The 27,927-nt window shown below is 39.6% G+C and overlaps 2 protein-coding genes across 4 annotated transcripts in view; one reads left to right on the top strand and one right to left on the bottom strand.

The window, feature by feature from the left end:
• The window catches only part of LOC146650009 (protein PHTF2), a 60,812-nt gene extending 53,276 nt beyond the window's left edge, over window positions 1-7,536 (top strand). For all 3 annotated transcript variants that reach the window (XM_085385711.1, XM_085385712.1, XM_085385710.1), the window contains 4 exons: window positions 1,607-1,762; window positions 1,840-1,935; window positions 2,039-2,164; window positions 3,865-7,536. In XM_085385711.1, the coding sequence (XP_085241837.1) occupies window positions 1,607-1,762; window positions 1,840-1,935; window positions 2,039-2,164; window positions 3,865-3,885 (399 nt within the window). In that variant the 3' untranslated portion in view covers window positions 3,886-7,536. The remainder of the gene's footprint in view (window positions 1-1,606; window positions 1,763-1,839; window positions 1,936-2,038; window positions 2,165-3,864) is intronic.
• Window positions 7,537-8,221: 685 nt separating this feature from the next.
• The window catches only part of adipor2 (adiponectin receptor 2), a 31,601-nt gene continuing 11,895 nt past the window's right edge, over window positions 8,222-27,927 (bottom strand). Inside the window, exons 2-8 of the mRNA XM_085385892.1 lie at window positions 25,806-26,156; window positions 12,906-13,085; window positions 12,017-12,188; window positions 11,147-11,333; window positions 10,878-11,065; window positions 10,224-10,417; window positions 8,222-10,139 (exon numbers count right to left, since the gene is read on the bottom strand). Coding sequence (XP_085242018.1) covers window positions 10,011-10,139; window positions 10,224-10,417; window positions 10,878-11,065; window positions 11,147-11,333; window positions 12,017-12,188; window positions 12,906-13,085; window positions 25,806-25,892 — 1,137 coding nt within the window. The 5' untranslated portion in view covers window positions 25,893-26,156 and the 3' untranslated portion in view covers window positions 8,222-10,010. The remainder of the gene's footprint in view (window positions 10,140-10,223; window positions 10,418-10,877; window positions 11,066-11,146; window positions 11,334-12,016; window positions 12,189-12,905; window positions 13,086-25,805; window positions 26,157-27,927) is intronic.

Genomic DNA, 27,927 nt, shown 5'->3' with positions numbered 1-27,927 from the left:
TTTTGTCAGCTAGAGTGGGATTTTCACGGCACATTCTGCACCACATCTCTGTGCGTTCATCATTTGTTTGCAGCCAGCTCACCTCCTGAAACCACTTTTCTGAGAATACGCGCTTCTTTTCAGGTTTGGACTCCTTCTGACATTTCTTTGGAGGTGGAGGAACACCAAAGTAATTGCTTAAAGGAGCTTGCTTCTTCGACATCTTTAAGAGTTCTAAACAAATGTCTGTCCTCCTTCAGAAAATCGTATGTACGCAAACGCACGTTGCAACTTCTTATCTGGTGCACGTCTTTTATTTTGACAGCGAATGCGCACCTGCAGACCACTTATGTGCACCCCTGTCTATCTTTTGACCAAGTCCTGATGTACTAAATAGAGAACATCGTGGGTTTTTCACTGATATCTCATGTGTTTGTATGGGCTCTTTTTGCTCCAAAGAGGCAGGAAATCACAAAAAGTTCAATGGGAAGATTCCTCTACACGGTTCTCAGAGTATATTAAATTGTCATTCTTCGGTTAGTTGTCTTTAATCTACTTTTTTTTTTTTTAAAAAACTCTAAACTACAGCTCATGGACTCACAGTGACCTGGGTACTAATTATTTCAACACTTCAAGGGAAAAAAAATCCCTTCTAACTAGGAATTTATGCTTCAGCAGGACACCTGCGCTGTAGCTACGTCGTAATCACAAACCCCCCTGCAGCTCTGCAGCGTAACCTGAAGCACACTTCCTGAGACTGAGACTATATGTCTCATCAAAGCAGCTTGCAACTACTATGCACCATCAATTCTTGCTATTCAAAGTGTAGAATCCTCTCGTCCATGGGAAGTCTGGACCCTCATGTGAACTTCCGGGGAAAAAACAGCCTGCATAAGCCTAATCACACTATAGCTACCCACCAGGTAGCTCATCAGTATATATCATGTAGCCCAGTTTCACTAACCCACTAAACTTTGCTGCTATTTTACTTTTCACTGTTTGTTTGTTTTTTGGCACTGAAAGAATTAGTGTTTTAACTTTCAGTGGCGCCGCCATGCTCGTTTGCACTTAGGAACTGAAGGAGTGTTTGACATCATCAGCTCTGTTTATAAAAGTGATCAAGCAGATAGCACTGCAGGGTAATCCGGCTGTGCCCGTTATAGTCACTTTAAAGATGTTGTAATCAAAAAGATTTTATCTTTACCTGAAAAGCTGTGAGGCCTCAAGATGTTACATAACAGCTTTTTCCACATTAGCCAGTAAAACAAGTTTGTATTGGCTGCAGAGCCTAAACCTGCACATGATGCAGACGAGTCTTACATGTGTTGCACAGTTTCTGCCACCAGGGGTCAGTCATACAATTAGCAGAACAGTCAGCTCAAGTAAAACTGATCTGTAAAACTGATAAAGAGCAAATATGTGAATGCATCGACCTTCAGAATAATTATTTTGGGACATTTACAGTACTTGTGCTGTAAAAAAAAGGGAAAATGAGTTGAAAGACACTGCAGCTTGTTACAAATGTGGTGTTTCATATACATTAAAAAAAATGTAATTACAGTATCAGCAAGTCTGTTTTATTTTTGGTTTTAGAAACTGAACAGTGTGTTTATCTCTCTTCCTCCAGTTGCTCCATGTCCATGAAACGTTCCTGGACTGTCACTATAACTGGGAGCTGGTGATCTGGTGCTCCAGTCTGACTCTGTTCCTGCTCCGGTTCGTCACTCTGGGCTCGGAGACCAGCAAGAAGTATAGCAACACCTCCATCCTGCTCACTGAACAGGTACACACACACACAATATACAAGTATGATCAGTGTCGTGTCCAAACTCTGACCCTGATCCACTGCGTTTCTCACAGATTAACCTGTATCTGAAGATGGAGAAGAAGCCAAACAAGAAGGAGGAGCTGACACTGGTCAACAATGTTTTAAAACTGGCAACCAAACTACTCAAGGTACACACACTGTCTCAATATCCTTTCTTGTTGGTCATCTGGCACCAACTGCCCCTGCTTTTACAATCTGACTCTTTTTTTTTTTTCTTTTCCTTTTCTCCAGGAGTTGGATACTCCGTTCAGGTTGTACGGTTTGACGATGAACCCTCTGCTCTACAACATCACCCAGGTGGTCATCCTGTCTGCTGTGTCGGGAGTCATATCTGACCTGTTAGGATTTAACCTGAAGGTAATTTTATGCGTGAACGCTCTTTAGTCACATGTATCTGTTCACGTCTGTCCTGTGGTGGAAACCCCCCCCCCCCCCCCCAAAAAAAAACCTCTGTCCTTTGAGGAAGTAAAACAGTAAAGGTGCAAAACAGACAATGTGGACTGAAAATCCTTTTTTAGCACCAAAAATGAATTTTCAAGATTTGTTGGGTTAAAACACGTCATAATCTTGCAGTGTAAATCAAATCCCTGGAAGATGAGTTTGTGATGGAGAAGTACGTGTGCTGAATTCTGACCTATGAGGGAGCAGATGAGCACTAATTTAAAATCAAAGGCAGTCGTAGACAGGCTTTCTTTGCATTAGCTGGTTCAACAAAAACCTGAAATCCAGGCAGAGATGACGGGTGTCACAGCAGCGTTTCTGATTGAGGCAGCTCAGGACGAGCTCGTGTAACAGGGGGTGCTTGGCGTGTGATTTCACTCGTCTTCCTCACAAAAATGGATTAATTGCTGCCTACTTTAGAGATATTATCACGGAAACAGGTGACAGATATTCACAAAAGACAGGCTATAAAAATTCTAATTGTAAAAGCCAATGATGCTGCAAATAAGAGATCTGTGTTGTAGAAAATGTGAATTCATAACTTAATATTTGTTTTTTCAGTGGCTCTTAGTGCTGCCATTTGTCTGTCACATATTCTAGCATATTAGAGCTGATGGATTTAAACACTGGTGCATTCAGGACTGACCGTGTCTCTAAACCTAATGACAGATGTTGAAATCATGTTAGTTTCTACCCAAATTAAAGCAAAATTACTCTTTTCTATTCTGTGTTATATATTAGCTGTGGTTGCAGATTACGATTAGGCATGAAAACATGTGCATGGCCAGCTGAATGCTCGAAAAGTTCCTGTGATCATGCATTTTTGCATTTTTCACTGCTGTAACTTCACAGCTTCCTGTGATACTCGTGAGACACAGCTGATCCAGGTTTCTTTTGCAAAATGTTTTCCTTCAACAGAAAAGGTCCAGCTCAGTATTAGCAGGGCGTACAGTACTGTGCAAAAGTGTTTCGCCATGTTGGAAAAACACTTTAGCTGAATCTACAAAAATGATAAAGATAACACAGTTTGATATGAACCCAACTTGACAGAGAACAAAACAAAATGCTGTCAACATCCAAAGAAGAGCTTCGAATGTCCTTCGAGAAACATGGAGAACTATTCCTGGACACCGCTTAAAGAAATTAGAAGAAAGCTGCCTAAGAGAGTTCAGGTTGTGTTGAGGAATAAATGTGTGCAAATGTAGACTTTCAAGCTCATTAGAATTATAGAAACTCTGTTTTTGCCTTTGCCTGTTTTCCGTATTTCCATGTATGTTTGCACATTTCAATAAACTGTTCCACCCATTTCCCCAGCAAACTATAAAAAATGAAGACTTTTGCACACTACTGTAAGTTACCGTGGTGATCGAGGCAGATTTAAATAAAATGGATTTACCTGGCTTCATACTATTGGGTACAGTTTCCAGTATTTAGCAGAGATATAAACGAAGTAGACCAAATGTCTAATAAGCTGACACCTAATCTGGCTCCTCCTGCAGCACTGTTGATCTTACCTTTGATACCTTTCCTGCGTTTTGTTGTTAAACTGTAGCTGCTCATTGGCTGAATTCTCCGATTCGAGTGTCTGACGTGTGTTCGTTTGTTCCCGTTCACAGCTGTGGAAGATCAAATCATGACAGTGGACTGAGAAACGGCGTCAACACTTCACTCTCACTGACTGGCTGAACGCTCGTCCGACTGGCCCGACCCACCGAGAGACCGAGCCTCAGCCTCGACATATCAGAGTGCTTTGACCTTCAACGTTTCCACTTTGTGCAATTCACAGACTATTTATTTACCCATTCAGTGTTTATACCTAGGCTTTATTTGAATTCTAGTTTCTTTCATGTTTTTGTGTTTTGTGACACAAAGTTCGGTTTTTACCTGTCAACAAAAGTGTTATGAGTGTTTCCCCTAGGTTACCGCTTTGGAGGGGAGACTTCTCGCTTGTTTGTTTTTTCCTCCCCCCTGCTCTAAAGCAAATCTCCCCTGTCGTTTTAGACGGATCAAGACTTGTTGGGATGCTTTTTGCATTTACACACATGAAGTTGGCTTCAACAGGAGTAACGTTATCTTCACTTCACAAACAAAAACACAGTAGTGTGCTTTTTTTCCCTCTCGCCCCCCCTGAGTTATTGGTAGGGGGAACACTGTGTGAACATAAATTATTATTAAGTGATGGTTGAGGTTCTCAGCTCGATCTGCAGCTTTTCATTTTAACTCATTTGCAGGCAAAAATATTTTATTGTATTTTTTCCCTTTTTTTTTTTTTTTTTTTTTGCTTAAACTGAATGTTATTTATATGTTGAGTTTCAAAACAAAACAGATTTTAAAAAAGCAAACGTTAGTCCAGTGGTTTTATTCAAACAAACTGAGTTCGTCAAACATTTTTTAATTTTATTACAAACAAATACTGAAGGTGTAACATGTTCTTTAAGATAGATAAATGCTCCACACGGACACCTTTAGATCAAGCTGCTAACTGGTTTGGTTAAAAACATTGCTGGTGTCACACTCAGGCCACATGCAAATATCTCTTAAAGGAAGTTAACAGTTCCATTCTCCAGGTATTTAAAAGCAAAACAAAACTAGAGAGCAGATGACATTTACCAAAACCAAAAGGGAGAAAAGCGACACGTGTGAACAGAAAGAAGACTGAACATGTCTACAGTTATTCTTCACTATTAGACGGCGTGACCTGAAGCAAGACCTTTCAATTTTTGCTCCAGTTTAATATTATGAGCCCCATCAGTGGTTTCAGGAGCATTTCCAGCAATACGCGAGTAGATGGTAACACTTCCCTCAGAGAGCTGACACAGCATCTACTGTGTCCATGAAATTTGCAGGTAAACGGTGTCACCCGTCAGCTTTCTTTGTTCAGAACACACGCAAAGCCACGTGTGCTTTATTTCCCAAAGGGCCACATGAGAAACACTGTCGTGGAGGGCTGCACCAATAAGCTGAACTCAAGTCTGCTCAGTATTTTCTCTCTTTAAGCTGCAACTGATAAGAGTAGATGTTACAATTAGGCAATAAAAATGTGAACTGGGGATAGTAGGCCAACATTTTATTGTTGTTTGATTTCAACATTCCCCAAAACTGAAAATAAGTCTAAAGTTATACAAAGTGCTACTGCTACTTTGCTGGTAGTTTAATGGAGCTTTTCAGTTCTTGTTTCTTGTTCAGTGAGAGAGATCCAGTCGGTTTTGGGCCTAAACAAGTGCATTAAAGTCAGATTCAGTATCTGATATTTATTTTAACACTTTGCCCAGACTGAGCCACCTGGCAGCTGTGTGGTAGCTATGTCACCATCTTCAGTCTCACGCTCCTCTGAAAGTAGAACAAACCATTTTAGTTGCAACATCAACAAAAAATAACTGACAGAAATACCACTTTCAGGTCTGGGTTCATTTCAGTCATTTAACGTTGCGTGTGCTTTTACAGTACGACAGCAGTTGTAGACCCCATCATCTCGAGCCTATCCAAGCATGCGTTGCTGCCCCGTTTTCTAATATGTTTTCCTTCCGTTCTTTTACAGACAAAAATTAGTAACTAGACTATGAGACGACACGTCTCATCCAGGGGCAAAGAGGAAAAGTCAAATCTGTCCACTTTGTTTTTCCAACTGAAGCTCTAGACTTCCTGCAGTGTCCTCAGTCAATCTTATTACGGTTCAGCTAGAGAGGGGCACATTCTCCACCAAACATTGACTCTTATTGTTTACTTTTTTTTTTGGCGATATCTCACAAAATCGCAACGCTGGTCTTGACTGCTCTCTCCCTGGATGTGTCGATTTGTAAAAAGTCAAGTTCTTGTATTTCTCTTTATGATTAGTCTTGTAATAGCGATTCAAACATACCAAATGACCACACAGCTTTACCTCGGACTTAAGTTCATATTTAGACAATGATAAATAGCCACATCTCATAAAACATAATTTTATTGCCACTGTATTTAGTTGCACACACATGAGTAAAAAATTTTTTAATTATCATGGGCCACCAATGGTCAGATAATGCCCACATCTGCTCTAATGTATCTTCAACCCGCTAACGTGTCGATTAACAACAGCCAGTATCAATTCATCTCTAAGTTGAGGAAAGCTTACCTTGGGCCCCACCACTAGCTGCTTCCTGTGTGGATGCCCTTTAAATACACAGATGACTGGACCGACAAAGATTTTTGGTAAATCTCAAACTGAAGTTTTAATGTTAAAATGTGAATTGATAACTGCAACTTCTCTGGATACGTCATATAACAGCATAAAAATAGGTTGCCAAAATGTAATGTGTCCAACAGCTTGTTAAGCAGCGCACCTGCATAGCAGATGGTTTCATTATCGACTCCCAGTCCCAGATCAAACAGTTTCAGCTGTCCTAGCATGAAGAAGACAATCCCCAAAAAGCAAAATGTTGGATAAATGAAACGGAAACTCGTACTGGAGATCTCTGCCTCTCCCTTCACTCCACCAGGTCAAATCTCAATTAGAAGTTCATTCAAATAATAAAACTGAACCCTAAATAAAGGCAATCACAATCAACTCAGATATTTTATAAACTGACAGGACTTCACATAAAATGCTGTTGAACGCTCGGAGCTCCTTTAGACGTTGGTGTACACGACACTTCAGTGAAGTCTTTCTTGTGTGTGAACAAAGACATGCACTTTAAAAACACGTTCTCAATGGAAGAAAAGTTACTTTGTATCAACAATATTTTTTACATCACTCTGTGTGATACAGTTTGTGTGTGTCTGGTGTTATAGCGAATGCTAGTTCAGCGTGTGTACTGATGATTTGTGTGAATTAAATCCGAAACGGTACGTGAAGTAATGATGCCCACGGAAAAGAAACAAATGGTTGCCTCGGTTCACTGGAACAAGCTTCATTCATAAAAATGCGAGCATAATCATCTTCAGTGTGTTTGAGGAGGAAGACCAAAGTGCTTTTAATTTAACTGTATTTGTTTGTCTCTTCTGGTTAAAGAATGTATTTATAGCGTTCTGGTTTTAAGAATATTTCCTTTTTGTTCTTTCATCATTTATTTGTACAGGATGTTTGTTCCTCACCTCTTTAGAAAAGGCATGCTCGACTGTTTTTGTTTTTTAGCAACGAGACTTTTGAATCACGTATATGAGAGTGAATCTGAGGAAAGGACTGTGTTATGATGCTGTTTTCCAAAAGTCTAAATATTTACTGTTTTTTCTTGTGAACTGGTCTTTCAATAAGATCTGTTTTTATATGAATAATTAAAAAAAAATGGATGTTAAATCCTTTATTCTTTTGTTAACTGTTTGTGTTATCCTTTTCCTTCAGTTGTTTAAATATTTAGTTGCACTTGATCAACTGCTTCTTACAGCAAAAATATCTAATCAAACAGATCAGTCATCTCTGAATGTTTCCAGACTCTTAAAGAAATTACAAGGAAAAAAAACTGCCTAAGAGTTCAGACGGTGTTGAAGAATAAAGGTGCTCATACCAAATATTCACCTTCAAGCTTGTCAATTCCATTTTTGCCTTAATGTTGCCATGTATGTGTGCACATTTCAAGAAATCACAGAAATCACAGAAAACTGCAGGTTTTCTGTCTGAGCAAGCTGGATAGCATAGTGGTACGACTACACACCTCTGGAGACGGTGTCTCAAGTTCAATTCCCACATGCTGGCATCTCTATCCAGTAAGGTGTCAGCAAAGCCTGCATCAGGTGATAGGACGTTGTTGAATGCCACTAGACAAGGAACCCCAGAGCAGAGGGTTACATGAGCAGTTACTTTGTATTGACATGTATGGAATCTTTCATACCCAACACCCAAGTGTGGGTAGAAGAAGGATTGTAAATCATCTACAACCTAATATTTTAAAACTTGGAACTCAGCTGCAGCTTAAGTAAAGTGTTAACTAACACAGAAAACAAGGAGATTATGTGATGCAATCTCAGTGTTGTGTATATAATAACACTTCCAAAACAAAGTGACTGCTTCAAAAACCTTTTTATTAGAACAATACAGCAGATATAAAGGTCTATTGCAATCAAACACCACCAGAGCGAACTGTGTGCTTCAGACAGTATGCCCTCCCCGAGAGAAATAATTTAATATAAACTAGAGAAAAGAAAAAGAAACAGAAAAAAAATGGAGATGAAAACAAAAAATTCTTCTTGCGATGCAAAGACGATCGATCAACTTTCATTTTACTTGCACACCTAAAAAGTTTACACATCCCCAGAAACACAAGCTCAGAAGTGTTTTATTGTGCAAGTTGTAAGATTTTGGTATAAACTTGAAAGTTCATCTCGTGTTAATTAATCATGAGCCCTTTAAGTCGGAACGTTTGGAGGGAGGAACGTTTTGGCCCTCGCCAAACGAAACGAAACAACGAAGCAAACGAAAGAAAAGAAACACGTAAAATTAAAGCTTGAAATGCAATAACAGCAGTGAACAAATGAAAATGCAATCCAAAAAAAAGAAAAGAAAGAAAGAAAATTGTTTTAATTTTAGTTTTAAATATTTGTGGTCTGTGGACATGAATCTCATCAAGAATCATGTAGGAGGAGCAGAAACTAATGATTCCAGTTTATCTAATTCTGGGGCCGTGTTTACAAAAATATTGTGAAAAGTATCATTTATGCGTTTCAATAAATCATTTAAGGAAATATTAGAAAAAATAAACATATAGTGGTGGAGCAAAAATAAGCTTTAGGTTGAATTCAATCAGAGAAAGAAGATGCTACATATTTAGATAACTCATAAATATATAATCATAGTTTTTGATGTTAAGACGAAATCTGTGTTGCTCGCCGTTTGTAAGGTTTTCACGCCTGTAAGTGACTCCCGTGTCGCCACTGGAGACGGTGTACTATGTTTTGATAGGATTTGGATGTTGTGTCAATAAATTTTCTCTAAAACCTCCCCCACCTCGTGTCCTTACACAAAAAAAAAAGTTACTTGAAGCGCCTCCCACCGAACACTGGAACAAGTGTAGAATTGACACCTCTCCCCCTCGGCTCTAATTGGTTTACCATCTATCATATTTATTCTTGCAATCATTTTTTGTCATTTTTTAAATATATATTTCTTACAAATCTATAACCCAAAGTTTAGAAATCTTATTTACATGGAAAAGTTGTTATTTTTGTTTGGTTTTTGTTGTTTTTTAAATTTTAAAAGTGACTATTAACCCTTTTGTCCACATTTGCAAAGCTTCACAATGAGAGAAAGAATCAATTTTGCACTCAATTCTTTTTCCCCCCCCCATACTTTCATTTGTTTGCATCCTCTAAAGAGGCAACTTGGAAAACAGCATTCAGCAAAAAAGAAAAAAAAGTAGTAAAAAAAAAAACCAAAACAAAAAAAAAAATGTTTGGTTTTTTTTCCTTTTTAAAGCATGAATCACGCTTCTGCTGGAAACCAAACCATTAATCCAAGAAGAGAACGTAGGGAGGTTTGAATGTCTGGTATCCTCCCGGACAAAAGGATTACTTCCTGGAAAGAGTCTCAGAAACTGCTTTTATAAAACACGCTGTCACAGAAGTGGTTTTATAGTCAAAGCAAACGGAGCCAGAGGAAATGGGGACAGACAGGCAGACAGAGTTGGATTTAATCGCGTCCTATGAGAAGGACAAGCCACTTCGGTCTTCAGTTTGGGGGTGAAGTGAGTGTGTATGTGTCTGTTCGTGTATATCTGTGGATGTAAGAACCAGTGCCTGACACAGTTTTCACTGTGTCAGTAAATGATGAAAGGGTCAGTGTATGTTTGTATGTGTGTTAGAGATTGCCATCCTCAGTGCAGCCTCCTCCTGCCGTGAAGCGAAACTCCTGCAGGTTGGAGACGCCGTGGAAGTGAACGAAAGCCCCGGCGACCACCAAGATGTGGAACAACTGATGGGAGTGAAACTGCGGAGGGAACAGCAGGACATAAGAATCACGGTGAAGAGTTTCTAATCCAAGCATGTTTCCTTACCGGCGACAGACACTCACCCAGATGTCACACTTGCCGGGGAAGAACCTCTCGGGGATTCGGGCGGCGTACAGACAGGCTCCGGTGATGTAGAGCGTGGCCATGAGGAACAGCCAGCCCATCTGGCCAATGGTGGTCGCCTTGATCAGACCCTCACTGATGACAAAGTGCAGGGTGGGAACCACGCCACTCAGACCAAGGCCCACAAACACGCCTGAACAAAGAATGGACACAAAGTGAATACACGAGTGAGCAGATATAGCAAGGGCCGCTTTAAGAACATCGACTGTCAACCAACTTAAACCTGTAATAACAGATTTTTTGACTCATGGATTATTAGATTAGACAACCAAGCAAGTAACACCAATCTTAATTTTTTTACTGAAAAGATTTTAACCGGTGTTGAGTTTGATCTCTATGGGTAATCCAGCTTCCTTAGCTACAACAGCTGCCATAGACTCCAGCTGCCCCTTATTTTAAATTAAAATGCTTTTATATATTTTTAAATATTTTTACACCAAATCAATCAGGGTTACGTTGAGGCAAAACTTAGTGCCACACCTTAGCAGCGAAATATGCAGTTTATGGACCAAATATGGTGTCCTCTATTGTAAATAACAGGCCTGAAGCCACATGACCACAAACCCAACCCATCCTCACTTATCCCAATCTACCTGCTCTGACTCCTCTGTACTGCGGAGTGGCAAAGAAGTCGCACTGTGATACGGTGATGGCAGCCAGTCCTAGTACACAGACCACTATCAGGTAGATGAAGCAGGGCTGAGGGGAGCAGTAGAAGGAATAATACAACCAGGGGACGAAGGAGCCCATGATCAGGAAGGCGATCCCACTGTAGTCCAACCTGGAGACACAACAACATCGTGAGCTTACTGCTGAAGAAAAGACGTCCCCAATACAGCATGAAGACCGAGACATTTCTTACTTGGAGAAGACTCTGGACACGCCCTCAGAGTGGCAGTAGACTGTGTGGAAGAGCCAGGAGAATGAAAGGCAGAGGATGGCTCCCAGGAAAAACATCCCGATCACCACCTTCTCTTGGACCGGAGCCACAAAAGACATGTTGGGTCTGAACATGTACATCAGGCCCAGACAGAGGAAAAACAAACAGCCTGCAGAGAGATGAGATGACAGGGTAAGATGGATATCAGTGATATTAAAATGAAAAAGTATCAGGACTCACAATTTCTCCACTACAATGACGCCGAGGTGCACACTCTCACACGCCACAAGGTGGCAGCAGAGAGAAGAACAAAACTTGTTTATAGAGGTGTAGAAGGAAGGATAAATAAAGAGTTTTAAAAACCTGGGATCAACTACAACTCTTCCACTCAAGCAGAAAAATAACACACTGGATTTCCTGGACCCATCTACTGACGGCAGTCGCTTGGCTTTCGACACACACGTTTTTATGCAACGTAACAAGTTAGCAGGTTTGCACAAGGTTCTCTGTTACCTAATGAAGTCTGGATAAATATGCAGATTAGCTGAAGAATAAAATAAGGAGTGGAGTAATACATTTCAGAAATACACACAGGAAAAAACAATCCCACTCCTGTTATTTCCAGCCGTTAACCCTAATCCTGTTCTCGTGGTGTGTGTGCATGTGTGCGTGTGTGCATGTGTGCTCCAGTACATCTGCCATCTCATCATGCCTCAACATTTTTGCAGAGACAATTTAAGATTAGGATAAAAAGGTTAAAATGAAGAATACAGAAAGTTAAAGATGCACAAAAGTATTGAGTTTTAGAAAACTCTCTCAGTGTGTGCGCGTGTGTGTGTGTGTGTGTCTTACCTAGCAGGTGTGTCCAGATGTTTCCCGTCTCTGTGTGGATTCTAAAGATGCTCTTGAAGCAGGCGCGAAACGAAGGCATGGGAGGCCTGTGGCCGTGAAGCAGGAAGTCGTTGTCCTTCAGCCAATCGGGGAGTACATCGTGAGGAATGACGCGCCACCGACCCTCCCACATCTGATTGGTTAATAAGGGAAAAAGAGGAAACATCTACATCATGATCTGGTATGAATGGAAAACTGCTGCAGTTTACTGGACTGGAGTGCAGATCAGGAGTGTCAAATGACAACTATTATGTAAATAAATATACTGACTCCACCAATTTACATACAGCTATTTTTAGCTACAGGACACTCGTCCAGGCTGTGCTGTTTCAAAAGCACACACTCTAATTCTTATAGTCGCGTGATTATTTTTATTTCGACACAGTGACGCGTCTTTACATCACAGTGTCATAACTGTTTGCATCTGTATGTATCAAGAACCACATCTGAAGAGCTTCCTGCGGCGTAACAGTGCTGGCCTTTTTTAGCTTTATGCTCTTAAACTGCACTAAATTACTGAACTCTTTTTTTTTAACTCTCTGTCTTTTGAAACACATTCTGTATAAGCGATAAAAAAAATAAAAAAAACTAAGCAAACACAGAACTCTACCGTAGCTGTTTTTATGGGTTTATTGCTGTCGTTTACTATGTGGCTTTATTGAGTGTTGTTATAAAACCTCCTCAGTAAAGCAAACATACCCCAAGGGAGGAGTACCTAATTTAGTGGGCGGTGGAATTAAAAGGTGGAGCGCTCCCCAACAATCTTTTCAGATAAGTTAAGACGAAGGTCTGAAGTGTGTTTGTGAGTGTGGGGGGGTTGGGTTGTTTTTTTTTGTTTTGTTTTTTGCACCTTGTGTACAAACTCCTCCATCCTCTCCATGGCGTGGTGTGCTTGCAGGAGTGGAGTCATTCCCATGAAGCCTTCATCACCGTTCCTCTCATCCTCCTCCTCCTCCTCCGTTTCCTCTTCTTTTCTTCCTCTGTCATCCTCTTCGCTTACCCTTTTCTTGTCGTCGCACTCTGGGACGCTCTGCAAAGAAACACACACACACACACACACACACACACACACACACACACACACACACACACACACTTAGTCGAAGAGGACCAGCTCTTTTCTGACACCTTTACCATGAACCTGCTCTGGCTGCATGCTACCCAGTTCAAACATGTGGGAGCTATCATCGATCTAAGCTTGTGCAATCCTCCTCTCACATGCAAATTACATTCAACATGAGTGACAAGACTCATCATAGATCCTTTCTTAAACCTACTGCTGACCAGTGACTGGAAGAGCACACACTGTACAATGTGATCATACACTGAGGATATTTAAGACCACTTTCATCTGAAGCTAACTGTAGCAAATTAGAGTGTTTGTTTTTTTGTTTTTTTTACCAGTGAACAGCTTTTTAATTAAATATTTTAAGTTTCTTATTTTCTAAAAGTTGTAACTTGTTCAAATCTTATATACATGAGTGGCTTCATGTGCAACACTTCAGTCAATGTCAAACTCATAACTGTGTTTAAATGTGCTATGTTAAAAAAAAAAAAAAACTATTTTTTTTATATAGCACCTTTTGTGCAAGTATTGCAGTTCAAGGTATATAATTATTAATATATAATAAAATATTGTAGTGGTAAGTAAAAATCCAGATGAATAAACCAGCAATAAAATAATATTAGTTCAAACAAAGTAAATAAAAACAGGGTTTCGACACTTCCAGCTGCTGTCAGACTCAAACAGCTGAAAGCCTCCTTGCAGATTTGTGCCCGTGCAGCTGAGGCGCCGCGCTGATTCATACGCTGTCAGCACGCGAGACAAGTCTACTGAAGCAAGACGATGAAGTGTTTAAAAATAAGCCAAAATGTAAAATAAACTGACCTCCCTTTAATCTACTTCACTATTCAAACCAGGAAACATAACAACTTATTTACATTCATAAATTTACAACTCGAGAATTTAGCTCCATCGTTTTTCTTTTCGTTCTACCTTTAACGCTGTTACTGACAACTCCTCAGACAGTCCGTGCAAAGCTTTTAAACTGTCCCATATCCCAGCATGTGGTGCACAAAAACTATAAGAGAATACGCGCATGTAAAAATACACATTTTATCATCCCTATCTGACTGCATACACAAACAAATCAGATTAACAAAACTGTAAAAGGAAGAAAATTAAAGCTATTGTGTAAAGAAAACAAAGCCATTTTATTATTAAATCGCTGCAGTCCCCGTTTGTCTGAGCTATCATTTATAAATAGAGGCTTAAACAGACAGTGTGAATTCAATCCAACACAATAGCTGTCACCGCTGGGTAGTCTGTGGCAGAATTAATATGGCTAGCGCTTTGTGATAAATACACAGTCATTCATCATTACTGACACGCAAACAAACAGTCGCACACAGTTAAGCGCTCGCCGACACACCGATGATGTGTGCGGTTTCAGGTGGGAAAGCTGATAAGTATTAAGGCCACACATGCATCAAAACACATACACTGATGATTATTGTTATTTTTTATTCCTCTTAACAAGCCACAGATTTATTTATGTTTAATAGGAGATGATTAGAAATGGCATCCCTCTTGTTCTTTTTAATACTCCAGAGGAGCAGGAAAAGGCCAAGTGAGGAAATTAGGGGAAAAGTGGCAAGACAGAGAGGGACACGAGAACAAGTGGGTTGCAGAAAGAGGGAGAATGAGAGTCCTGTTTTATATATAATGCATGACTAACCCCATTTTTAAAGACCCACCAGCAAAATACACTGCAACAGCAAGGTCTCTGCTCGTGCACGTGTGCCTACTGACCATGACATGCCGTTTAGGAACTGAAAGTGAACGTCTCCGAAGTTTATTTTTCCTTGAATCTGTGTGCACACAGTGTTTAACCACACATGAGAACAAATCAGAGGCCGCAAAAATGCAAGGAAGGGACAAAAGCTTCCATCACACTTGAGGGCAATATTTTCATGAATCTGCTGTTTCACCTAACGTTGATTCTCGGTGTACTTATGTGCAAAGGACCTAGTGCACTATGTCAGCAGAGGGTATCTGGGTGACTGCCAAACAATCACGTGTGCCCTCCGGTCTTTGCATCTCTCATGGATAACCTCTCATGTGTGTCCATGCATGCAAGTAATACAGGTGTGGCCTTAACTTCAGGTGCTGCCAGTCTGGTTGTGGATTGTGAGATTCTTGAGTAACTCTGTGTGTGCACACGTGTCTGTGCACAGCAGGAACAACAGCATGTCCTCTAAGGTCAGGATTATGCTCGGTTGCAGATGCACAGACGGACGAGTAGCTGTTCTTGCGATATTATATCCTCGTCGGCTTTTGAGACACGTGTGGTGCTCTTCGCTGATGTAGAAAGTGTATGACACATAAGCAGCACAGCATCTACTGCAGTTATCAATACAACTACTGTCATCTCACGACCAGACTAAAATCCCCGATTAGTTTTGGATGCAAAGCGCACAGTTTATTTATAATTTATCCTAGCAACAAGCTACTCGCCTAACCTGTCTTGCTGTAATTTGAATCCATGTGAATATCAGAATAAAATTATGCTAACATCATGTGAAAACAAGACTGAATCTTGTGACTGAGTTTTATCAACAAAACTTCACCAAACAATCTATATGTACGACAACGCTGAAGCCCTGAAGTAACGCCCGCACATAACACCGTGGGACATAATCTGTTAGTGTGTTTTTCAGAAAAATAGTGATTTAGTACAATTGACCTCATTTTTAACACTTTTTTTTTTTTTTAAATAAACCAAAATTAGCCTCTTGAAAAATAATCAGAAATGAAAACTGCAAGTTGCAGACCAAGTATGTTAAGACAATAGCAGGTAAAAAGTTCTATGATGTGCATGAGTGGAATAGTATTCAAGTATATGGCCACCAGCTAAAAATAATAGGACATGCACTGTGACAAGTCACAGTCACATACTTGCTTTATAAAACATGCCTTGTTCTCCTAGTCACACCCATTAATACAAGCACTTTTTCTATGCTCTAGTGCTTTCTATCCAACATCCACACATTCACACTTCGATGGATGCATTAGAGAGCAACTTGGGTTACTATCTTGCCCAAGGATATTCTGCATACAGACTGGAGCAGCCAGAGATCAAACCATGAACCTTCCGATTAGTAGACAACCTGCTCTCCTGCTCTGAGCTACAGTATGCTAGCTTAGTAAACTTTTTTCCCCCTACACAAAAGGTTTGATTACAAATAATAAATGACTGAAAAGGCCGTTTCTGTTACCTGGTGTGAAGCTGACATTTTGGAGGCTGTTTTCACACGACCGTAGAGATGTTGTTATTAAAATCTGCAAAAACAGCTGTTAAATCCTGCCAGAGTGCTTTCCTGCTCTGATCGTGAGAAGCGGGTTTAATATGGGTATTCTGTAGCTGGTAGTTAGCAGCTTTCGTCTTTCTCTGCCACGTAAAAGCTGATGAAAGAGGCTGATTGCAAAGAGGAAGCTATGGGTGTCTGCGCATATTCTCAGGAAGAAAAATACAGAGAAACTGAAAATGACCGACTGCCAGTGATGCAGGCACAGAAACTTTTTTTTGCTTTTCTTGTGAAACATCAGTTCATTTGAAATCAGCCACAGTGCTGAGGTTTAGCAGCAGGCGACGCAAATAGCCGAGCTGCCAGCTGCTCAGCTGAAGCTGCTGTAATCAGACCTAAAAACTGAGAGGACAGGAGGAGGTCTGTCACAGCGAAGCAGGACAATTTTCCTGGAACTCTGGGCTACCCCTCACACACTTGTGCTTACATTCAGAGATAAACACGCCTGTGAAAAAGCCTGAACATGTGACTCAGCTGCATGGTTGTCAACAAGGTATTATGGCAGAGTTTACAGAGTCAGATTTCGCTCTGTATAGGAGAGAGTGCATGTCTACTGATATGATCCCATCTATCCAAAAACCATTCATTCTTATCTCGGTGAGGTCACCATGCACCAGCTCATCGTGTATGAGTAACAACGCAGTCCGGAGGTCAGCGAGGCCCAGATCGTTGCTCGTCTGGCACAGTCACGTGTATTTTGTGTAAACGTGTCACAGTTGGTGTCATGTATAAGCTGAACACTTCTCCTCTCCATTTTTTGGGGGGTGGAAAACAAATTCCCGAAGGACAGTTGGGAGCCTCTTCCCAAACACTGAATTAAAAAGAATTGATAGCATGTTCAACTTGCAGCCCAAAGCTGAAACGGACTTATTCATATGGCTCATTCTTCCTGCCCAACAGTCCAAAACTCAAAGATTAGCCGGAAACAGCAAACACAGTGTTCACATTTGCAAAGCTAAGCCTGGTACATGTGTTTACTGAAAATAGAAATACCACAAATATACATTTTTTTAAATTTTTTTTAAATCTCATATTGTAGCAAAATGCATCTGTGTCTGACACACAAGGTAAATAACCTTATCAGTGCAGTGCAGGCACGCTGACTTTCACCAGCTTTGTTAAGTGATGGGATGTTTTAATGCCTTAAGTCAGTGGTTCCCAAACTTTTTTTGCTAGGCCCCCCTTTGTTTTATAAGAAAAATGTTCGCGCCCCACCCCCCTTCTGATGCATGCATGCAAACACATCCTCCAGCCACACACACCCATATTTTGCTCCATTGCGGTTTCTTTCCTTCTCCCAGTTCTCTAAGATACTGGAAAAACTCTTCATAAAAAGATTTGACAGTTTTGTGGAAAAATATGAATTAATGACAGATAGTCAGTATGGGTTCAGAAACAACAGATCAACAGCTTTGGCACTGATAGATCTAATGGAAAAGATAACGGAATGTATGGATAATAAGAGGTATGTGCTCGGAGTTTTCTTAGATCTAAAGAAGGCGTTTGATACTGTTAATCATGAAATTCTATTAAAAAAACTGGAAAAGTACGGGTTTAGGGGAGTGGTTTTGGAATGGTTAAAAAGCTATGTAGGGAATAGGCAACAATATGTACAAATAAATGAATATAAATCTAATTTGATGGATATAGCTTGTGGAGTACCTCAAGGTTCAGTACTGGGTCCAAAAATGTTTATTATGTACTTAAATGATATCTGCAGAGTATCGGAGATTTTAAAGTTTGTAATATTTGCAGATGACACAAATATACTGTGTGCAGGTGGGGAATTGCCACAGGTTTTGGAAATGATCACACAGGAATTAACGATATTAAAGAAGTGGTTTGATATAAATAAATTATCATTGAATCTCGATAAAACCAAATTTATGTTGTTTGGAAACCAAAAGAAAAACATCAAAGTAGAAATATGTGTTGACAATGTATATTTAGAAAGAGTAAATGAAATAAAATTTCTTGGGGTGATCATTGACCACAAGCTCTGTTGGAAGCCACACATTACTTATGTTCGGGGGAAATTGGCACGGGGCATTGCCGTCCTGGGAAAAGCAAAGCATATGTTGGATCAGAAAGCACTGCACATTTTATACTGTGCTTTACTACTGCCATATATGAGCTACTGTGTAGAGGTCTGGGGAAACACATACAAAAGTAACACACAAACAATAACTATAATACAGAAAAGGGCCATTAGATTAATAAATAATGTAGGGTACAGGGACCATACAAATGCACTCTTTGTCAAAATGCAAGCTATTAAATTCCAAGACTTGGTGAAGCTTAAAACAGCGCAAATAATGTATAAAGTCAGAAATAAATTGCTTCCCAAAGAAATCTGTAAATTGTTCATAGAAAGAGAAGGTGGGTATAACTTAAGAGGGAAATGGAATTTAAAAATACAAAGTGCTAGAACAACTTTAAGAACTATGTCAATCTCAATTGCAGGAGTTAAATTATGGAACAGTCTAACAGAAGAAATAAAAGACAGTCAAAACATAAAACAGTTTAAAGTAAAATATAAAAACCTAATTTTAAATAAGTATAAGAATGAAGAAAACGGGGTTAACCCAGGATGGTAATGTTGCTGGTAATGGTGTTGCGGTTCTTTCTTGGTTGTTTTTTTGTTTTTTTGTTTTGTTTTGGTTTGTTGTTTTTCCATAACTTGTGTATCTGCAAATATACACATTCTGTATTTTTCATATGAAAGAAACTATACTGTGGTGGGGCTTGCTAATTTCTTGTTTTTGATTTATGTATGTTATGTTTTGTTTTACTTCATATGTTTATATGTTTCATATGTTGTTTGTTTAATTTAAGACAAAAAAAAAAATTAAATGAATGAGAGGTAAAACTTGAGGGGGTAGGGACAAATAAGTAAATACTTCAGCCTACTCCTTTTCAAACAAATAATGGAATGATATTTTGTAATGATTGTGAAGGCACATGTTTGAAATGTTTGAAATAAAAATGAACTGAACTGAACTGAACTTTCACACCTCAAACATTTAGTAAACAATTAAGCAAATACAAGTAATCTGCAATAAATTACAGGTAGTAATAAAATACTCTACTAACTCTTTTACGCTACGTCCGCACCTACACGGGCATTTCTGAAAACGCAGCTGTTTCGTCCACACGTAAACGGCGTTTTGAATCACCGAAAACTGAGATTTTTTAAAACTCCTTTTTTCCGTTTACGCGTGGACGAGGAATACAGAGTTGGTCACGCAACGTCAAAGGTATGTGCCTTTTTTCACGTCATGCTGTGCGCCACGTTATTGTTTACATGAGATGAATTGCAGAATGGCAGATAGTCAGATTAACAGTATTTTGTCTCTACCTTCAGTTTTTAAATGCTTGCAGATACACACGCAGTTACTGTCCCTCCATTTAGAAAGGCAGAGGCGTCACGGTGTGATTATTTTACTGTAGTTGTTTTTTTCCTGTGTAATAATATTCAACATTGCTATCAATACATTTTTCAAAAAATGCCTCTCTGTGCAAAATGGGTTTGACAACATAAACAGCTGTGGGATACTGTTTGTCGTGACTTGGAGAGCCCAGCGCTGCTCCCGACACAGGGAAAATCAATTATGCAGGCGAGACCTACCTTGGCACTTGTGCAGGTGAAACCAAAGGGAAGATATGCTTCACCATATTTTCTAGTCTTTGGCTTAGAATGAAGTTGGTTTGGCGAGCCCCACACTTTGGGAAGTTCTGCCTTAAGCCATTTTAATTATTCTTTTTTTAACGTGGCAGTAGTTTAAGAGTGAAATAAAAAGGTTATATATTCTGTTGTGATTTCAATTTATCAGTCTGTTATAATATGGCATGATTAAAGTGGGAGTGGTTGTTCATTTTGGATGTGTTACATTTTTTAAAGACTAAACAAAGAGATGAAGGGATTGCACAGTTATTTATTGCAAGAACGTTTGTGAAAATGAATCAAAATGTGCTGTATCTGGGATCTCTTAAGATACTGAATAAAACCTAAAAAAAGAAAGAAAGAAAAATGAATGTCAGAGCATGACAGCAGAAAGACTCGCAACACTTTTCCTCTGAGCATGAGCTAAAAAGTTGGTCTTGGATGATATATAGACACAAGAAGAGGAAATCCCTCAAGGTATCGGTCTGCTCTAGATTAAATGAGGCACTTTTTCTCAAAAGTCCCAAAACAGCAATATTGCCCAATGCCACACACACACACACACACACACACACACACACACACACACACACACACACACACACACACACACACACACACACACACAAAAAGAAACATATATCCAGCTCCCCTCAGGCTCATTAACTACCCTATATGTATACCTGGCTAATGACTTTCTCCTGACTAATGATGGCGCACATGCACTTACACACACCTACATACACATACTTTGTTTGTAATGAATGATTAGCTTCTCTAGCTTGGTCAGGGGTGAGCAAAAGAGGTTCAACATCCTCCAGTGAACTTTAAACTACATGGTCCAACTCTGAGGACCAATGACACAAGAGTTGGAACTTGAACTGGTGTTGGAGGGAAGTGCTCACACTTATACACGCTAACCCTTGCACAGCACAACAGACATGTGACTCACACATGTACAGCTGCTCTCTTGGGGCAGTAAGGGTAAACACACACACACACACACACACAGTGGTCACAAGACAAACTGTTTGTGCAAATGAACGCAAGTAGGCATGAATTTGCAAGTCCAGCAACAAAGTCCTAGATTTTTATCAAGCTGTTCACAGTTAAAGACCTTGAAGCAAGTTTTTTTCCTTCCTTGCTTCACTGGATAAAGAATGGAAGCTCTGAAAGCCTTACCAAGCTGGGAGATTTTTAAAAGCAGGGGATTTTATTTGCCTTCTTGCTGATATTTTCACAAACAATGCTGGTGGGTTACTTCAAAATAGAAAACCCTCACTGGCCACTTTGTTCAAATACTCAATCAGCCAATCAAATGGCAGCAACTTAAGGCATTTAGGGAAACATTTAGGGAAACTTCGAAATTACATTGTTGGCATTTCAGAAACTGCTGATCAACTGGGATTTATTATCTCTAAGCTTTACAGAAATGGTCTAAAATAGATAAAAACATCCAGTGAACTGAAGTTTCTGTGACAAAATGCCTTATTGATGTCACAGGTCAGAGAAAAATGGCTACAACCAAAGTATGCAGAAGAAAAGATTCACATCATGGATGTGCAGCCACTGTGATGCTTTCGTGTCAACATGGACCAAAATCTCTGAGCAATGTTTCCAGCATCTGGTTGAATCTGTGTAACAAAGAGTTAAAGTGGATCTGAAGGAAAAAGGAGGCCCAACCTGGCACCGGCAAGGTATAACCAATATACTAACTGGTGACTGTAAGTGCTAATTTGTTCCCCACAATGTTTGAGGGTTTAATGAATAATGACTAAGAAGGATGCTAGAATTACTTAATGACTGTGATTGTGGATGACAGGTACAAGAAAAGGAAGTAAAAAGTGATGTTACATTAACCTGAGATGGATAAAAGTTTAATAAAAAAAAAATTAAAAAAAACACCCTGACGAAGTGAGGATGTTTGAAGACGTCATTCGTCTGTTGGCATTTTCCTTTTACGTTGTTGTGTGTACGTGACTGAAAACAAATTCCTTAGCTGTGTCTCATTCAGCGCTGTGTGTACTACATGTGTTATGAGAGTTTGTCATTATTTGTTATCTTAGGATAAACAGCTTTTTTTTAAAAAAAAAACAAACAAAAAAAACAAAACAGAGGACATAATGTTGACTGAGTTTATTGGGTTCTGCGGATATTTTTGTTCCTATGTGGGATATTTTCTTATTCCTACTCAAATTATTTTCCATTATCTCCATTATGAAAAACTTTAAACTGGACTGGACTCATGTAACAGATATTACCACCTTAAATTCTTCAACATCTTAATTACTTTCAGTAAATTAAATGACCTGTAAAAAGACCCATAATTTGACTTTAATGATGTTGTGTTTTTAGCCCTTACAGGCATCTTTCATGACAATCTCTAACTTTTATGCTATTTCTAAAACAGTTATGAGCACCAAATTCCCTATAACACATAGTTCATGCAAAGATAGCAGGCTGATGACTTTGGGATGTGAAACTATTGTTTCAAAATTCGGCTCTGCAACAGAGGGGTGTGACCAGGAAAGCACTCAAATGCCAGAATCCCACAGGGACAAGTTCAAAACTATCAGAAAAACAGACACGTGTACATTTTTCTGAACAGGAGATCATCTCCCTACCATAAAATCAAATGTAAATCAAACATATGAAATATATAGGTCACACTGACAAAGAAAAAAAAAAAAGTTCCAGTTTCACGGAAAACAGGAAGTGTAATACCACCCCCAAAACCAAACCGCACAAGCACAAACAACACATCTGAGAGAAGCTAACACCTGAGCAAAACACTTAAAAATTCAAATGTGGCCTGTGGGGTGTTAACACAGCGTGTCCCTGCTGACTGGGGCAGGGAGCCCCGATGCTGTCTCAGGTGTCTGTGTTCTGTTACAGCGGGTAAAAAGGCCAAACACAAGCAGACACACAAATACTATTGTGTTTCAGCTCAGTGTCCCACTGCTGATCGTCTTTCACAGCGAACAATAGAACAGCAGCTCCGACTGTATACACACACACGTTCAGTCTGAAAAAGGACAAATGGTGCCTCTGAGGGTGAGTGTCTGGCACATTTGTGTGATAGGTTACCTTCATATGGTGCTAAACACACTGATTTTTGGTAACATTTGCTTTCCTTCCACGAAGACAACTCTATATAGTACTAACAGGCTTATTTCAGGAGCTGTGAGTTTTGGCCTTATTCACTATCCACTAGAGCAGGGCGATATGGCCAAAAATATTTATCACGATATATATTTGAAAATTTGCGATAACGATATAACCGACGATATAATTGATGCGAGACAAAATACAACTCCACAACATTACTAGCGCAAAAAGACAACCTTCCATTTATATTCACTTAAACAAGAAGCTGGTTTTTATGTACATTAAAGCTTTATAAAAATGTAACAGTACAAATGCAAATTCCTTGCTGAAAGTTTAACCAAAAGGCATTTCCACTAGAAATGGGCTGACATGTCCTGAGCATAACCATGTATAATATCCACTGAAGTTAAAAAGAGGTGCTTTGCAACATTAAACTGCAGTGTGCAGTACGCATTTTTCGGACCATAAGGTGCACGGGATTATAAGGTACATTAAGCGAAACAAAGCAGTCAGATAAATCAAACTTTATTAAACTCATTCTTCTTGCTTCCTCCATTTCTGTACCATTGATTCCTTAATGTTGAATTCTCTGGCAGCTGCTCTATTCCCATGTTGTTGCAGTATATTAATGACTAACCTCGTATTGTGGATGGATTATCTCAGTTGTTCTCCTGACTGAAGTTTGGTCCGTTTACAGCATCCTGCCATGCGATTGCATTTGTCTCTAACCATGAAGAACCTTCACGTTAACTTTTATAAGTGGAAAAGTGTTAGTGTTCGTCCTCCAGCTTCACTGTTTATGTTATGCTAACATAGCTGTGTCGCTAGCGATCACGTAGCACATCATTATATACCAGCTAGCCCAACTTCAGTAACCCTACAAACGTCACTGCTGTTTAGTTTCCTGTCTTCATTTATGTTGCAAGTGATAGCAGAGCTGTACGTTTGATTTTTTTCAGAAATCTCTCAGTCAGAACATGCAATATCATGCTTAGGTAACTAGCGAAACTAGCGAGCTAACTTCCGCTAGCTTCCTGCTAACTTCTAACTCCGTTAAATGTAATAACTTTTGTTTTCATGGATGCCTGGAAGTTAAACTTCATAGTTACACCTGGTAAAGCAGCAATGCTGATCGTTTTATTAAAGATGAAAGAATTTAGACAGTTTTTAACTCTAAGTGATGCTGCAGTGTTGTTTGACCTGAAGCATACGGAGTTTAGGACCCAGATTACTCCCAGATTTAAGAGCATCTTAGTCCGACAAATACGACAATAACAACGGCCGCTTGCATGTTCTGCAAAAAAATGTGCTTTGTTGTGTATCTGACGGACAAACACCAAACCAGTTCCACATCACGGAAGTTGCACCATTTTTACAAACCAATTCTGGATCATCTGTTTCACTCAACAATCGGCCATGTGCGTATGAAAACAAAGGCACTGCGCATGCGCGTTTTACTCCCATTCTATCGCGATATTTCATTTTCCTATCGTTGCCTAACATTATACCGGTATTACCGTGAACGGTATAATATGGCCCAGCCCTACTATCCACATTGCTTGAGATTTTAGAGAGGAACCAAAAGTGAACATCAGGCAGTCCTTGAGGCAACCTCATCAAAATGCACTGCTAATTACTACACCCCAGAATGACTCATCATTGAGTCTGAGCAGCCTAGAAGGTGGTGAGGGTGTCAATAATAAGTTGAGGTTGGAAAAGCTGAGGAGGAGGTTCGTGATGAAAACGTGCAAAATTTAATTCTCCAGCAACTCTTTCTAAGCTGCTCAGGTATAGCAGCAGACTGCATTTGAAGTTTTATACGCACAGCTTTGTCAAACTGCTAATGGCATAGATTGTGCTTTTTGTACTGGATATGCTTTATGTAAAATACTTCACAACTTTTCTGTCTCCAGGAAACTTCCCACTGAGAAGAGTGTTAATGTGTTACTTCAACTCATGTTTTATGTACTGTGCTTTATTTGTTTTATTTTTAATGGTTTAATGTTAAATGATTAAAGGATAATTCCCTAACAAAAGCTCACTCGCAGAACTAACAACAAAGTAGGTCCAAAATGTTCCTAAACAGTTATTGGCATTTCTAACTTTATAATGCTCATTAATAAAGAAAAGCCTCGCAGCCTTTTTATGTTAAATTAAATATGCCGTTCAATAAACTCCAAAGGACACAAACTGAGGCCAGACTATGACCAAGTGATTAACCCTCAGTGCCAATTACTGTTTTTAATCGATGTGTGTGGTGTGTGTGCTTCAAATCTACTTTGTATTTATGTACACAAGAGCCCCCAGCGAGTTTGCACTTTGCTAATAAACTGATATAAAATATAAAAGAAAATTGACATTCATTTCCTTAATTAAACTTAAAAAAAAATCCTCCAGCTCATGTTTTTTTATTTTATTATTAGGTCAACAGACTGGTCAGCATCAGTTACACTATATTATACTTTCCTGTTAACAACACCTGTTTATTTATGAACTTGAGGGTGTGTGTTTTGGTGGGATACTTTTACAGTGTAACCAGCTGACCCACATCACGCCTCACTGCTCTGAACCAACCACAGCAAATTGTGTGTGTGTGCGTGTGATACTTACCCCACTGTGCGAGGGGCACTCTGCGGTGCTGAGGTGACTGGTTGAAGAACCTGAGGTGGGCAAGTCTGCTTTCTCCCGTGGACTCATGGGACCTGTAGGCGTAGACTCTGTGGTGTGTTGTGCTATGAGATTTGAAGTTCTATGTCGCAACACAAATGTTGGGCCCTCGGCCCCACTCTTCTCTCCTCCGTCCAGCTTGAAGTGCTGGACTGGCCTCCAACGAAGACTGAGGTGAACTCAGCGGGCAGCGGACAGACTCGCAGATGTTGATGAAATCTGGTTGGTGAGATGGGTGACCAACCAGGAATCCACTGAGAAGGCGGGCAGGACTGCCACTTGACTTGAAGGAGACTACATTTTTTGAGGAAGACAAAGAAACAAACAGGAAAAACCAAAGTTATTTGTTTATTCTCAAATTTAAATACATAGTCATAACATGTGATCAAAACAAATCTACTTCACAACTGTTAAAATGTCCAGGATCTTTCAAAAGAAACAATTTTTTTCTAAGTGGGGTTTCATTTATTCAAACATAAAATACATTTTGGTGTATTAGAAGGCCAGAAATAACAGCAAAATATATGAACTTGTGCTACAAAGAGTACCACAGATTCTTTGGCAAACTAAATCTGGACCAATGATTATGTGACAAACTCCAAAGGACCATTTTAAGCAGAAAAAACCCTGAAACCACAAGTTTATAACATTAACCTAATACAATCATTCACAATAACAGTCTCCAAGTAACTGAAAAACAGAATGCAATAAGAAACAAAATATATATTATAAAATAAATACATGATCCTGCACACACCCGTAACAGCCAGTGCATTAGTGAGGCTTCGTGTTTGGTTTGTGGCTTGGCCGCCCAGACTAAAAATAAATTTAGTGGCAGCATGGCCTGAAAAGGTCACACGTTTGTGTTCTCCTGACACACAAAGTGTCCTGCAGAAATATCACCACAGCCAAACAGCTACCATTGATTACTGCATTCTCTGTCACTTCAAAAAAAGTTGCTCATGGCATCGAGGCCTTAAACTACTGCACCTACAAACACTCAAAGCCAGCTAGGCGCTGCCAAATTGCTGTCATGTTGAGTTGCTTAGCGACAAGAAGTGTCAAGGACAGAGACAAGTGTTTCACACACACAGGAAAAAGACACGGAGGTTCAGAACTTACAATCAATTTCCTTTATCGTTCACAAAATACGTCACTATTTCTCAGAACAGTTCTTCGTTGGATTTTACAGGCAAATATATCACGTTGTTTAAGTTAGATAAACAGTGTGGGCAGCATGGTTGAACAATTCAATCGCAATGCAAAGAGACATTCATAATGTAGCTAATGAACAAAATTCATAAGGTAGCCTCACAATATCAACAGCAGTACAGCATGCTCATATTTGTATGTTTATACTGTCTGCAGCATGTTTTTAAACATTCACTGAAGCTTTAATGCTCTGTACATAATGAGAAATACACCTACACACACATATCGGCATACTGTTTATTCACTGTGCCTCTCCAGCACACACACATTTGCTCCAGAGAGGCCAAGTTGATGTGAGTACGCCCTCGAGCATTGGACCACTTCATTTAAACCATCTCTCTGTGCTACCAAACAAGCATTAGGGGATTCTGTACACTCAAGGGTAAAAGAGGAACACAAAGCATGTGCGTACAAACACGAACCACTTAACGTACCATTTGTATTAGGGTGATGCAAGTATGTATGTAAAGCAATTGTTACATACTCCCATAAGTGTGGCGGCGAAGGGTAAAAAGAAAGTAAACAAGAAAGGAAAAAAACTATCCAAAGCTAAGAACAAAGAAAATCCTTAGAGCCGCAGGAAAAATGCTGAGCGTCAAACCCTGTGACATTGACCAGCACGCTCTATTATACGCAGAGAAGATGATGGCGACTATTTGAGCTGAACTGAGATGACTGGCCAGTGGGCAAGTTCCCAAATCGAAGCACTTCTACATCTAAAGACTGTCCAATCAATCTCTCCCCCTTTCCTTTCAGCTTCTCCCCAATCGACCATTTACGAAAATTACACTCTTTCCCACTCTAGTTGCGCTGTTATTTTCCGTCATGATGAAAAGTTAGATTTCATGGAGGG

Source organism: Rhamphochromis longiceps, linkage group LG17, assembly GCF_057381845.1.
Source record: "Rhamphochromis longiceps isolate RC_006_pf linkage group LG17, R_longiceps_female_GT1.1, whole genome shotgun sequence".
Taxonomy (NCBI): Eukaryota; Metazoa; Chordata; class Actinopteri; order Cichliformes; family Cichlidae; genus Rhamphochromis; species Rhamphochromis longiceps.
This window is presented reverse-complemented; position numbering and strand designations above follow the sequence as displayed.